Source organism: Molothrus aeneus, chromosome 2 (assembly GCF_037042795.1).
Source record: "Molothrus aeneus isolate 106 chromosome 2, BPBGC_Maene_1.0, whole genome shotgun sequence".
Classification (NCBI taxonomy): Eukaryota; Metazoa; Chordata; class Aves; order Passeriformes; family Icteridae; genus Molothrus; species Molothrus aeneus.
Window position 1 is genome coordinate 16,611,645 of NC_089647.1, and position 13,075 is coordinate 16,624,719.

General features: G+C 35.8%; 1 protein-coding gene across 1 annotated transcript in view; it reads right to left on the minus strand.

The window, feature by feature from the left end:
* The window catches only part of ABI3BP (ABI family member 3 binding protein), a 137,219-nt gene that overhangs the window by 78,229 nt on the left and 45,915 nt on the right, over positions 1-13,075 (minus strand). Inside the window, exons 7-12 of the mRNA XM_066572001.1 lie at positions 10,535-10,586; positions 10,097-10,159; positions 8,966-9,061; positions 8,575-8,652; positions 3,491-3,571; positions 2,109-2,183 (exon numbers count right to left, since the gene is read on the minus strand). Of these exons, the coding sequence (XP_066428098.1) occupies positions 2,109-2,183; positions 3,491-3,571; positions 8,575-8,652; positions 8,966-9,061; positions 10,097-10,159; positions 10,535-10,586 (445 nt within the window). The remainder of the gene's footprint in view (positions 1-2,108; positions 2,184-3,490; positions 3,572-8,574; positions 8,653-8,965; positions 9,062-10,096; positions 10,160-10,534; positions 10,587-13,075) is intronic.

Genomic DNA, 13,075 nt, shown 5'->3' on the forward strand with positions numbered 1-13,075 from the left:
TGTGCTTTAATGAAAATGGAGCCAAGATGGAATTGGGCACTCTTACCCAAAAGCCATCTTGAACAAGCTTCCACCATGTGCAGGTTTTGCACTGCTGTGCTGCTACTCATCCTACTTCACAGTATGAACTGATCAGTAAGTATTTTTCTTTCTGTTAAATCCCCCATTCAAATAATTAGGTGTAGTGTTCATTTCCAGTAGAGGAAATATGAATATCCATGCCAAAAAGTGAACAGCTTTTTTTTCACACATTTGATCTGCTTTCCCATTTACTTTCAATCTACCTTATCACATTAACAATTTGGATCCCGGGTTACTATCCTGATATAGTTGGCCTCAGCAGCTGGACTAGATGATCACTGCAGGTCCCTTTCAAATGAGACCATTCTATTCTATATGTCTAGAGAAAAAAACACTGCCAACAAAAGCCATACGATTCACAGCTTTTGGCAAAAGCTTCCATTGATCCATTTACACCCAGCAAGAACTATAAGAGATTTCCCAGATGCATCACAACACTGAATGCGTGTTCACAAAGCTATCTTTTCAGAAACATTTGAATCCAAAAATATACTGACCACACAGGAAGTCTACAAAACAAAGGAGAGATCTCCCTCTAGCACAATCCAGATGGAAAAATAAACAAAAAATTCTTCAGGGGAGCTAGGGCAGAATACAGGTCACACACAGTTGAATTTCATAAACTAAATTTTGCTTACTTTGCTGGTTTTATGACAGCAGGTGACCAAAGCATGCAGAGGTACAGTGCAGAGAAATTTCCTCTGTATAACCATGCCCCGACTCTCACAGAATATCTTTGACTTCAGCAGTGATTTCATGGAGAGCACAGATGCTCCCTTTGACCCAATGGCTGGGCCTAGCCTCTCATAATGAAATCCCACTTTTGCCGAGTGAAACGATTCAAAGGGAATGGAGGACATGAGAACAAAATCATAATAAATACTTGAATGAAACACTTATTTTTCCCTCAAATGCTATTCTTCCACATTTACCACTGAGACAAACATAGGATATGATTATTCTTTTTTTTTTTATAGAAAGAAAAAATATTTTACATCCCTAATATTTTCAGTTTTCCAACTACATTTATATCAAATAGGTTTTTAAATCACTGTGTTTCTCTTTTTCCAGTGCTGCTTCTAATTGGATTTAACCAAATGTCTCTCCCTATTCCCTCAAACATATCTGGAAAAGAGCTGTCAAGAGAATCTAACCAATTAAGAACAGATTATGAAGATTATTTTCATGTTCTTGAGAATCTACTTCAAATATGCATTTCATAAGAGGCATTCCTGGAAATTATTTTAAAATTTTGCAGACTAGATTAAGAAAAAGTAGGCCATCCTAATAAGCCAGCACTATTCTATAATAACTTCTTGACTAATGCTTAATGTCATAGAAATGAATCTGATTCAAGGGCCCTCTAGGTAACCAGTGTAATAGCTGTTAATACTGAAAGCAGCAGCAAGTAATAGTTTTGCTAGGATGAGCTATTTTAACACAAACACAGAGAAAATACGGGCCTGTTATGAAATCAGAGGTCTTGAGCAAGGGAGACACAGGGTACAATATAGAGGAACAGAGGCATCAGATGGTGAGAGGTGGGACTAAGGCTGGCACTGGACACCCCCTGCCACAAACAGCTCAACAACATCAGTTATAAAAACTGCACACTTGGAACTCGACAAAAATTAGTTTAGGTTAACAACAAGGACACAGAAATAATATCTACCATATACAAATGGTCCCCTATGCGGTGAGCTCACATCTGAGATGTCTCCCAGCAGAAGAAAGTAAGAGAGAAGGGAGGAAGAACAAAGCATCCACACAAACATCGTGTTCTTCCCAGCACAGGACTCCAGATGCTCATAACTTGCTGAAATATCCCCACTCATCACCAACACAAGCACCAAAGCACCGAGCTTAGAGTCCAGTTGTGCAACGAAGGGGTGTACAGAGCATCCCAAAAGGGGCACAATATAAGATTGTGTTACTGTTTTAATTACATTACTTCTCTTATGGGAGCAAGCTTTGTGAAGATAATTTTTTCAGTAAAGTTTACTCATATTTACAAAGAAAGTAATTACCAAGTTCTGTCAATGGACTTTTTGGAGCATCAGGGATTCTGTATCCAGAAGGAAGTAGCTGTATTTCGTTAGAAGCTACGATAAGAAAAATAACCAAAATGTCTCTTGATTAAGAATAATACAAGGCACAGCATGGATTTATATTTGGCTTCTGGACCACTCCTGAAAAAATGATAATTAATAAAAAAAAGAAAAAGTAGTTCCAATCTAGAGAAAAAAACCACAGAAATTGTCACTTTAAAAGGTATGTGGAATATGAAGGAAGCCCTTTTTTCCTTAATTGTTAGACAAAGATCTATCAAGCATGAGAATTTGACAATGAACATCTGCCAGTAACTTCAAGCACCTAGTTTAAAATTAATCAATGATCCATCTTGATTAGTTTTCATATTTTAATCTTTGAAACATAGCAAAACCAAGGAAAGTTGAGTATGGTTAAAAAAAGGTAATTAGAAATTAAAATGAAATTAGATTGACTGCTGGTTTTGCTTCAGTAAATTCTGGGAATCTGCTGTCAAATTTAAATGAAAAAAGAAAAAAGTGCAAGTAAGACATTGATGTAAATCCATAAGATTGTGTAAAATGCATTTATTGAGAAACATTAACAGTTCTCTTCATGGGAAGATCTGCATTTCAGTCCTGCAAGCATTCCTGGTCCTTTCCTTTATCATACATCCTCCTGAATGCAGACTAGCTGTGCTTTAGAAAAATCTAAGTGACGTTTTTAAAAAAATAGAATTAAATACAACCTGAAGTTTAGATTTGTCCTTGCAATTTTGCATGGCTCAGGGAAGAAAATACAAGCAATAAAATCAACATTAGGGAATTTAGAATTCTGAAAAACAGAACTAAATAAGTGTTACACCAAATCACAAAACTAACCATACAATATTGAGATAAAAAAATTTTAAAAATCAGTAGAGCTTCTCTTTCCTTTAAGGCAAATACAGTTATATCCCATCACATGCTATATAAAATTGTTCTTACTCTTTGCTGTTGGTGTTACCTAAAAGAATCTGTAATCAGAGGAAAATCAAGGAAGTAATTATTTAAAATCTATCACTGAGGTAAATTTTACAGATGGAAATTTTATGTTATGTCAAACATGCAGATCACATAGACAGAAAGTATTTATTTCAAAAATCAAATTGAATCACGCAGTGAAATCCGTGAAAACCACAGTTCAGTCAGAGCTAGACACATCCTGCTTTACAATTCATTCCAGTATTAGTCACTGAAACCACAAAAGAAACCAGAATATTTTAATCAGGACTTCCTTGGGAGCCAACACAAAGAGGATGCAGCAAATAGTAGAAAAATTCTGCAGAAGGTAAAAAAGTGTTTAATGCAGAAAGAACGTAAAAAGCAGAAAAATTAGTTACCCGGGATGTTTTGAGCTTGCACCAATTTGGGTTTAGGCGTCGATCTAAAAGCTTCAGGTCCGTGTGTTTTCCCAGCCTGAGCTAGAAGAAAGAACCTTAATGTAATTTAAAATCCCCTTGAACTTCTCTTCGTCTACTACCCAAAGGCTCATGCTTTTCTTATCACCATTTCACATCACATGATTAGAATGATTTCAACAGCAGCTCAACTCCACCATGATTAATATTTACTTTTGTTTTCACATGTGAAATCTATATGATGTTTTGGATTTATTTTGCTGCAGTTTTATATTAACAAAAGAAAACAGAAGTCATGAACAGCAAAGTTAAGGTCACACTGTACTTCTGTTACAGCTTCTTAAATTCATTACAATAGATTGTAAACAAAATCCATTACATTACAAAGCAATTTGCACAAAATATTTACAAATATTTTCCCTGTTATTCAGAATGGTTTTTAATCCTTTTAATACAAAAAATTTTCAGGAACGTAAGAAATACTCACCTGTAATATCTCAGAATTATTACTAATCTCAGAAAATTACTAATTTTCTAGTAATTATAGAATTTGTTATAGAATAGGTTTTGATTTCCATTCATTCTTCTAATTGTACATTTTTAGAGTAATACACAGGCAGTTTATTAAACAGCAATTAAATGTACCTAAACTGAATTGCTGGCCATATTTTAATAAACCACTGCATAACTGTACTCTGCAAGCTGTTTCATATAATGATTGATGCCAATAGTAAGTCAGTCAAGGTCAATTCTTTCCTCTGCATCTTGCTGGAGATCCCAGAGGTGTTTAATCAGTCATGCAGTACCCAGAATTGGTCATCTAAGACTGTAAAATGACAATGGCTATGGAGCACAGAATGGTAAGTTCTCAGCCTTGAATGCCACAAGCACATTAATGCCCTCCACAGAGCAAATTGCACAGTATTTAGTGCATGTAGCTACTTGGAAGAGATCTTTAATATTGATGGTTGGCATTAATATAGCACTAAGTTTTAGTATTAATTTAATAAAAGATAGCTTTCTTTTTGAGACACATTAGAAGACATTTTGGTTTTTCCTGCATGCTCTCCAAGCTTTTTCCACAATCTATTTAACACACTTCAAGCAAGAGCTGATCATGGATGTTTATAAGCTTCTTACTTCATTTAGTGAAAAAAAGGCACTGTTTCCCACATTCTAAATAGTGGGATTCAGATGTTATTACAGTTACACTATTTTCTAGTTTGGAGAATGTGTCACACAGTCTGGAGTCTTTACAGATGCTGCTTTGTTATGGCTCAATTAATCTTCTAAGTCAGTCACAGTGCTGTCTCTGCCATCAGTGCAAGGAGCAGTTCATTGTCCAGAGAAGGAAGAAAAATTTCTCTCTATGAAACTTCACTCTTAATACTGAAGCAACAACTAACTACCTGTACCTCAGGAGCAGTACAAAATCTAACATTTCTTGTTGGTGAGGTGCAATAATGAAAAGAAACTCAAACACAAGCAAATACAGAACTCATGATGTCAGAGGGTTTACACTCAAGTGAAATGTGTCTTTGCTGAGCAAGCTGAACAAGATAAAACATCCCTAGAATTAGAACAAAAGAAACCAAGCTCTCAGTTTTGCACAAAACATTGTAGGGATGACATGAAAATAAGACAGATATTTTTGTTAAAAAGAAGATACAGGAAGAAGAAAGTTTAGGCCATGAAAGCTAAATTAGAGAAAAGAGAAATGCTTCTGATTATTCCAGGGCAGCAGGTAAGCTAGGCCTATTGTAGTGGTTCAAGGCTGTCTGCAAAGTAAAGCATTAACACAGCCAAGTTATTTTATCATCACAGCCTGGAATACAGCAAGAATGCACCTAGGCAATGTTTCTTAAACTGTTTCCTCTGATTTCTCTTGATTCTCTTTTCATCTTCATGATGATGAAAGACATTATGATGAAAACATTAATCTCACTCCTGATATACCCTGTGAGCACAAGGGGAACTCTTCAGGGGGCAGAATGAGGACAGGAGGAACAGAACTTGGGAGACATGGCAACAAAGGAGTTATTTCAACTGAACATGAACCCTAGTTGATGGATTCACAGGTGGCACTTCTCATTTCAAGACTATTCCATATTTCACAAATCTAATTCACTAAATTTGTAGTATGACCTCCCACATAAATAACTAGCTCTCTTTTTTTGCTATTCTTTTATTTTTTTTTTTACAGAAAAACTTCATGTCTGGGACATGAAAGAACTCATATGTGCTCATATTTCTAAGGGCTGGTGAGCTCCAATTTCCCTGTAAAGTTATTAGAAAGACACATTTAGCAGAGAAAAAAAATTGTAGCAGTAGTTTGAGGTATATTAGACAACAATTCAAAGATTGAGGAAAACACAAGAGATTTGAGCTGTTATGTTAAGAATAAATTAGTCCTGAGCGGAAAATATTGTAACAAGCCTGGCAAAAACAAAGAATGAAAGAGCTTACTAACAAGTCTTTCCATGGAAATGCATGCCAAGGGAGGGGAGGATTGAAATTAAGAAAATGATGGGATTCCTGGTAGACAAATACATGAAAAAAAGTTACTAAACTGCGTCACATCACAGAACACACCCTCTGATGAAGAGCCAGTGGAATACAAGAGCAGCCCAGCTCACAGAGCCTTTCAGATGGACTGCTTGCTGAAATACTTGGAGCTCCCTTCCCTTCTAGTATGGCTGATGACACAACAGCTGCTACAGCACAGAGCTCCTGCTAAATAACTGTGCTCTTGCCAGTCTGGCACCACTCCTTAAAACTGCCACAGCAAATAATTATTATGCCTTACTCAAAGAATCCAGTATGATTTTTCAAATAGCAATGTCTGATTTAAATATAATGAAGTAGATCCTATTGCTAAACTCAATTAATTATGTCTATATACTACACTGTTTAAATGCAACCCTTGAAAAGGGTTTGAGGGTTGGTGCTCAGATCTCTCACCTAAGTTACTCATAAAAGAATACTTCAGCATTTTAGCCAGACAAGTTCTTTTTCCATGTTCCATGGCACGACTTGAAGAACATTTTTCTTTTAAAGGATTAATTTGCACTTCTCTGTTTCCTGGCTACTTTTTTTTTTTTTTCCTTTAACTGAAATAACCACAATGGAGTGTGACATACTCTAACATGAGGCACTGGTGCTGAGATCAACAAATAATATCTGAAAGGAATGGTCACCACAGGGAAAAAAGGCATGGAAGCAAAACCACAAAGGAAGCTTGAAATGGAAGATGAAAATTCCAAATATTTCCATAAGTAACTATTGGTGTGAGAGCAATAAGAATGTGTTTAGTTGTTACAAATTGTTACTAAATTGTTACAAGAAAAGAGAGTACTTGCCAATTATTACGAGAGTAATGAAAACTTCTTGGACTTCATAAACATACAATTCTTTGCCATGTCAAGACACGGCATTCTTTATGGTTAGAAATTCTACATGTTGGTACATAAATATAATTACAGAGCACAAAGGAAAGGAAATGGAATGAACCAATGCTCTCCTCCCCAGCTGCCACATTTCACATTCCTTAGCTGACTGACCAATACATTCCATCAACAAGGAATGACACATTTTGATTAGAGGAATTCAAGCTTGAGGGCTGAGATTTGAGGACATGGATTCTGATGGAGAACCAACCATATAAAAATGTATTCAGTTCTCACTTTCACAAAAAATGGCAAAGTTCTAGAAAACACACTTCCAGATTGCCAGTTCTTGAACAGCAGTTACTTAAACAAGGTAAATAATCTAGTAACATAGTACAAAAATTTAATTCCAAAAGAGACATTGCACTGTAAGAGAAAACAAACCAATCAAACAACCTAAAAAGACTCCTTACAGCTTTCTGAAAAGGATCCACACATTTTCAATGCGTCCTTTGATAGTAAATTCTTGTGAAGAGGCATTGCTTTTTCCCCTCTTAATATTTAGGATGAACAGTAAAGAGCCATCCCTATGAAGGTTTTGCAGACAGGAAGGAACGGTTTAAAGTAGAATTTGGAAAATACATTTATCTATTGAGTAGAAAATAAAGTTCTAGCATTTTCATAGAAGAAAAAAAGATGGATTAGTTAGTCTGAAAGATTGTTGTCAATGATTACATGACACTGCTGCGTTTCTTTACACCTTTTCAATTCCCTATGTATTTTTTGAAGGGTTTTTTATTCTGCTTTGGTTTTTTTTAAGACTAAGGTGCTATGATGAAGTTAAGCATAGCATTTTTTTATATACTTAATGAATAAAATAAACACAATCATATTTAAGGGTAGTATCTGTCTGACTAGTGTGATGTCAAAGAAACCACATACTACACTACTCCATCCAGCCAGGAAAGGCCTGACAGACAGAAGAGACTAATGCCAGCAAGATCCATAATATGTCTAAACCAAACCAAAGCAAACCTCTGGTTATTGTTTCCTCAAATTCCTTTTTAGTTTTAAAATCTTGCCACTGTTCAAGCATCCGTTCTTCCTTTCAGCAAAGCAGTTGGCAGAAGGCAGCTATTGTCTCCTGTGACAGCAGAACCAAGACTTTCAACACAGTTATAGGATTAGGGCCAGACTATAGAAAATGAAGATAGGCATATGCCTTCTTAAGCAATTCTGAAATGTGGGTCAATAAAGTGGATGATAAGTTGATCTTCATCATTCGACTCTGAGCAATTCAGCTCTTTCCAGTCCTTTCCACCCCTGCCTCCAGACTGAAAATGTTCAAACATATGACTATACTTCTCATACAAATTCATAAAGTAGTCTGTGTTACACAAAAAAACCCTCACTTTACCATTTTTCAAATTTCAAGGCATGCCGCAAAGTATGATTCTAATTCTAAGTAGTTTTAGAAACCTAATAATTATATCACCTGAAACTTTTGTCCAAAATTAGATTTGGATTTTTATCCACATTACCACTCCTTGCTAATTCAGCCACTATCCTCCTGTTTTCCAGCTCCTATTTTAACTGTAGAGCACAAAGATGGGTTTCATTTTAGTTTATGTATTTGGCAAAGATATTCCACAGAGTTTCTAAAAACAGAATTTTCATTACCTGGAAGGGACTGTGGGGAGATTTCTTGAACTTCTGGTGTTTTGGATTCAGCAGGCCATACTCCAGTTTCATTCTTAGCTAAAAGAACAGACATTAGAGAGTAATTACAAAGATGTATCTGCTCTCTTTTACCACAGATTTATTTCTGTCCCACTTTAGTTTGACTAAGTAAGCCAACGTGGACAGCTGAGTACCTTTAGGACCCAATGAATTTCCACTGCACAATCACTGCAAGCTATGTTAAAAACATGTGGTTTTGGTTTTGTTTTGTTCATTAAAAGATATTTTAAAAATAAAAACTTACAGCAAGGATTTAATGACTTATGAATCATTATTTTCACAGTGCAAAATGGTTTTCAGCATTTCTCATTTGTTTAGCATTTCTGCTTACCCAGTTTTTTCCTGGATGCTTGAGGTATGTCATCTATTGTCAGGAGAGGAGGAAGTTTCTGCTGACTTTCATTGAGACCTGGAACAATTAGGTGCACTACAGAGAAAGACGTATGCCATTAATTCCATGACATTAATTCCAAGACATGAAAGCACACAGTCTGCTCTCTCAGATGAGTAACTACTACTAAACCACTGGGAGCTCACTCTGAATATCTGGAAAATGAATTTGTTCTATCCCCATTTGATGCTATTTGCCCTTTATGCCACTCCTTCTATCACCACCATCTCATGATTTATCAGAGGTGGAAAGCATTTGACACTGGAACACACAACTCTGGAATACTGCAGCATCACAGATACTGGGACAGATTCTGTCTGGTGGGCCAAGTGGGCTCAACACCAGACTGGGTTTTCATGTATGTGTTTGACTCACATCAATACGCTGAAACTCACACAAAGAAAGCTTCAGCCAAAGTTATGCAGTCATAGAAAATATATAAAGGGATAAACAATAAATCCAGGAATAAATTGGTCACAGGGTACATGATGCAGTGAGCCTTTCATGCAAATTTCAGGCAGACCAGGAGTTCACCACCCTATACGACAGACTTTCCCCCGGTTTAATGTTCTAAGCCAATATTGCATATTCTTATAGGTGAAACAAGAACAAAAAGCATGAAACTGAATGGCTTGGAGGGAAACAGTAATGTCCTGAGATCTATCATCAATTTCTAATGGCAAGATTTCTGTAGTTTAATATGTCAGGTTTGTGACTGTAGATGTGATGTTACTGTGCTACCTTAAAAGCTCAGTAAGAACAATCCCTCATCTCAACAAGATCTTTGCCATAGAACTTCATTTGAAGTATGAAAGAACTCCTTCACTTAAACAGTCACAGTTTCTTCTTTTAAATACAATGACAATGAAATGATTCTACTTCAATTAAGTAACAACATTCTTGAACCATCTGTACCGCCATAAAATGTAACAAATATTGTCTGCACCAGCTGCAAAATACCCTTTGATATGCAAGGAAAAACAATTAAGATCACGGAAAATTAAAAGCATTTGCACAATTCTAAGTTTCAACCAGGGGTTAAGAGAAATAATAAAAATATCTTCTAGTCACCTAATATTGCTCCCGGGAGAGAAGAACTATCTGGTGCTTTTGACTGCGTCCGATTTTGAATAACTGTGGAGACAACACAGGGATATTAGAAGCTAATTAAAACAACAACAATAAAAAACTGAAATAAGAAACAAAACCACACCTGAAACAAACCCCAGCATTCTAAAAACCTTTCCTCAATATTTGCAGATTAGGACACCCTCCTAATCCTTTCTGTATTTATATTCAGTTTAAGAGACTGCAAACTCTGTTTTCTCTACATCATGTCCTAATTGTGCATCTCCCTCCCCTGGCATATTAATTTTGCTGAAACTGAAATTCTGTGCTTATGTTATTATAGGGCCAGCTGCAGGACATCCCATTGCCCTGACACTCATTTTAGTCTCAAGTTACTCTTGCGGAGTAGAAGAATACATTTGAAACAATGCACAAACTTACTTTGTTTGATTATTGTGACAGGGACCAATTTCTTATTATCACTCAGTATAATCTGAAAAAAAGAGAAAAAATGGATAAAAGTAGTGCCTTAGGAGAACTGCCATAATAGTAATTGAACTGAGTAATAAAAATAGAGGGTTCTAATCCAATACCATGCCTGTTCCAATTAAACACTGGATATGGCTCTGGCCCTGGTCCCTGATGGTTGTGCTTCAGTTCCCACAGGCTAATGTGGTAATACTGCATTTTGATCTCCTTCTATCAGCTTGAGATGTTTTGCTTAATAAAATCACAGTATTCGACAGTTTAGGAAATCCCAATTCTTTTTTCTCTCAAGGATCTCTGGAGCACTCACTGGGGAGTAGTGCAAAATGCTGAAGAAAAGATGAAATTTAACTACAGCAAAACATGTGAAATATATGCAATTACTATTTGGTCACAGGACACAAATATATTCTCAGGAACACTATATTTAGAGCACAGACTATTCCAGAACCAGGTGCACATTTGTAAACCATTAGCACTCTTTGGTGCATAGCCTGATTTAAGTAGATTCACTCACAAAAATTTTATTTAGTGGAATTGTTTCCAAAGCACAAGCGGCCAGCCACCCACATGATTCTTAAATTTTTATGCTAAATACTTCGACTCTTATGCTGTTCATATCTCTTTGACCCAGATTACATCTTGCCTAAATGTGAATGTGAAATTATATTGATACCGTTAAAAAAAAAAAAAGGAATACCTGAATGGACCCCACAGAAAACAGTTGATAACAAAGATAAGAATTATGAACAAATTCTGAAAGCTTAATAATACACTCAAGTGATGAGAGAAGGTAGACTGTAAAGCTAACGACATAAAAATGCTACATATATTAAAAGGGAATTGTTTTACTTATATTTGAGTTACAAGAAAGAAAATAACTCCTTCCATGCTAAATGCATTCCGCTGAAATCAGAACCAGAGAATGGTAATTTTGCGCTTTATGCCATCTGGCCTACTTGATGTGAAAGAACACTTGCACACTTGAGAAGTCAGCATTTGATGACAAAGTGCTAATCATTTACCTAAGCATAACTATTTTTATTCTATTTTAAATACTTCTGAAAAGCTTTAAAAACAATGGTTGGGTACACATTAAACACATACCAAAGTTTAAGAAGCTGGAAGAAGGCCAATCTCCACAAGTAAGATGAACCTTTTCTTGGGGAAATGGATGGAGGCAACTTACTCTGTGATCACTGTCTGCTACCTAATAACAGTTTTGCATTGGTGAGAACATGACTCAATCATTGTCATTATATGAGGATGAAAATAATCTTCCTTCTTTATTTTTCCTCTTTCACATTTCCATTTTGTTTTCTAGTGAAAAAATTGTCATTATATGAGGATAAAAATAATCTTCCTTCTATATTTTTCCTCTTTTACATTTCTATTTTGTTTTCTAATGAAAAAATTGTGTTGCAGATGATCAGCTTTTGAAGTAGCCCTCCTATTCATGTGACTAACAAAGGGGATGGAACGCATTTTTTAGAAGAAGGTGTCCATTTTATTGCATTTCTCCTCAGCAGCTTTACAATCAAATGAACAGCTCTGAGGCTGTAGTGAGTGCTTGTGTAACCTCTACTGTATAACTTCTAATCATAATTACTATCAGCCTTTTTACTAGTAAACTGTTCTTAGATTGACAAGAACATTCTTTCTTTGTTGACTAATAATGGATGGCTACAATGATAGCACTATAAAAACTCAAAATACCTTTAAATATATTAAAAGTGCAGTTTTTCACTCAGGAATGAATAATTGACATGAAATCCATGTTCCTCAGCTGCTATAATTAGATTGCTCACCTGTACAAATCTGTAACTGCAGCACTTGAAATCTACCCATGCTGTCAAAGCTTTCTTCTCAGTTTCCACAAAGTGACTAATTTAGATAGTCCTAGTAATATTTACTACTTATACAAACTATTTTGGAAATGTCAGCCCATCATCTGTAGGAATGGCACTATCAACCATATTTTTCAGATAGGGAATATAAAGCATATAGGTATTAGGAACAGCAGTTATTTAAACAGCTGCTGCCATCATGAAAGAAGATGGCAAATAATATATTCCTTATTTTCAGAGGAAAATGAGAGATGTAAATCATACCATAGGTCAGGCATCTCACTTCTTACCATATACATACAGCATATTCTTACAGAACTGCAAATCTCAAATGTTCTGTGAACATGGTAACATTACTTTAAGAGACTTGTTCTTTCTTTCTGTGTTGTATTCTGATACTTCAAAAAGCCAAAATTAACTGGCATGCACATAATAGATTCTTCAAGGAAGGATCATGGCCAGTCTGGACTGAATAAGGTTTGGAAGAGCAGGAATGTTTCCTTCTAGAGTTTAACAAATGGTAGAAGCTAAGAGTCCTTTTTGGCTGGAAAACTGGGAAGGACTCCACCTTCCAGGCCAACATGAAACTAGAGGAACTTAACCAGAAAGAAGAGGAAATAAATTTCTACTGCATTGTTTCTGTCCTACC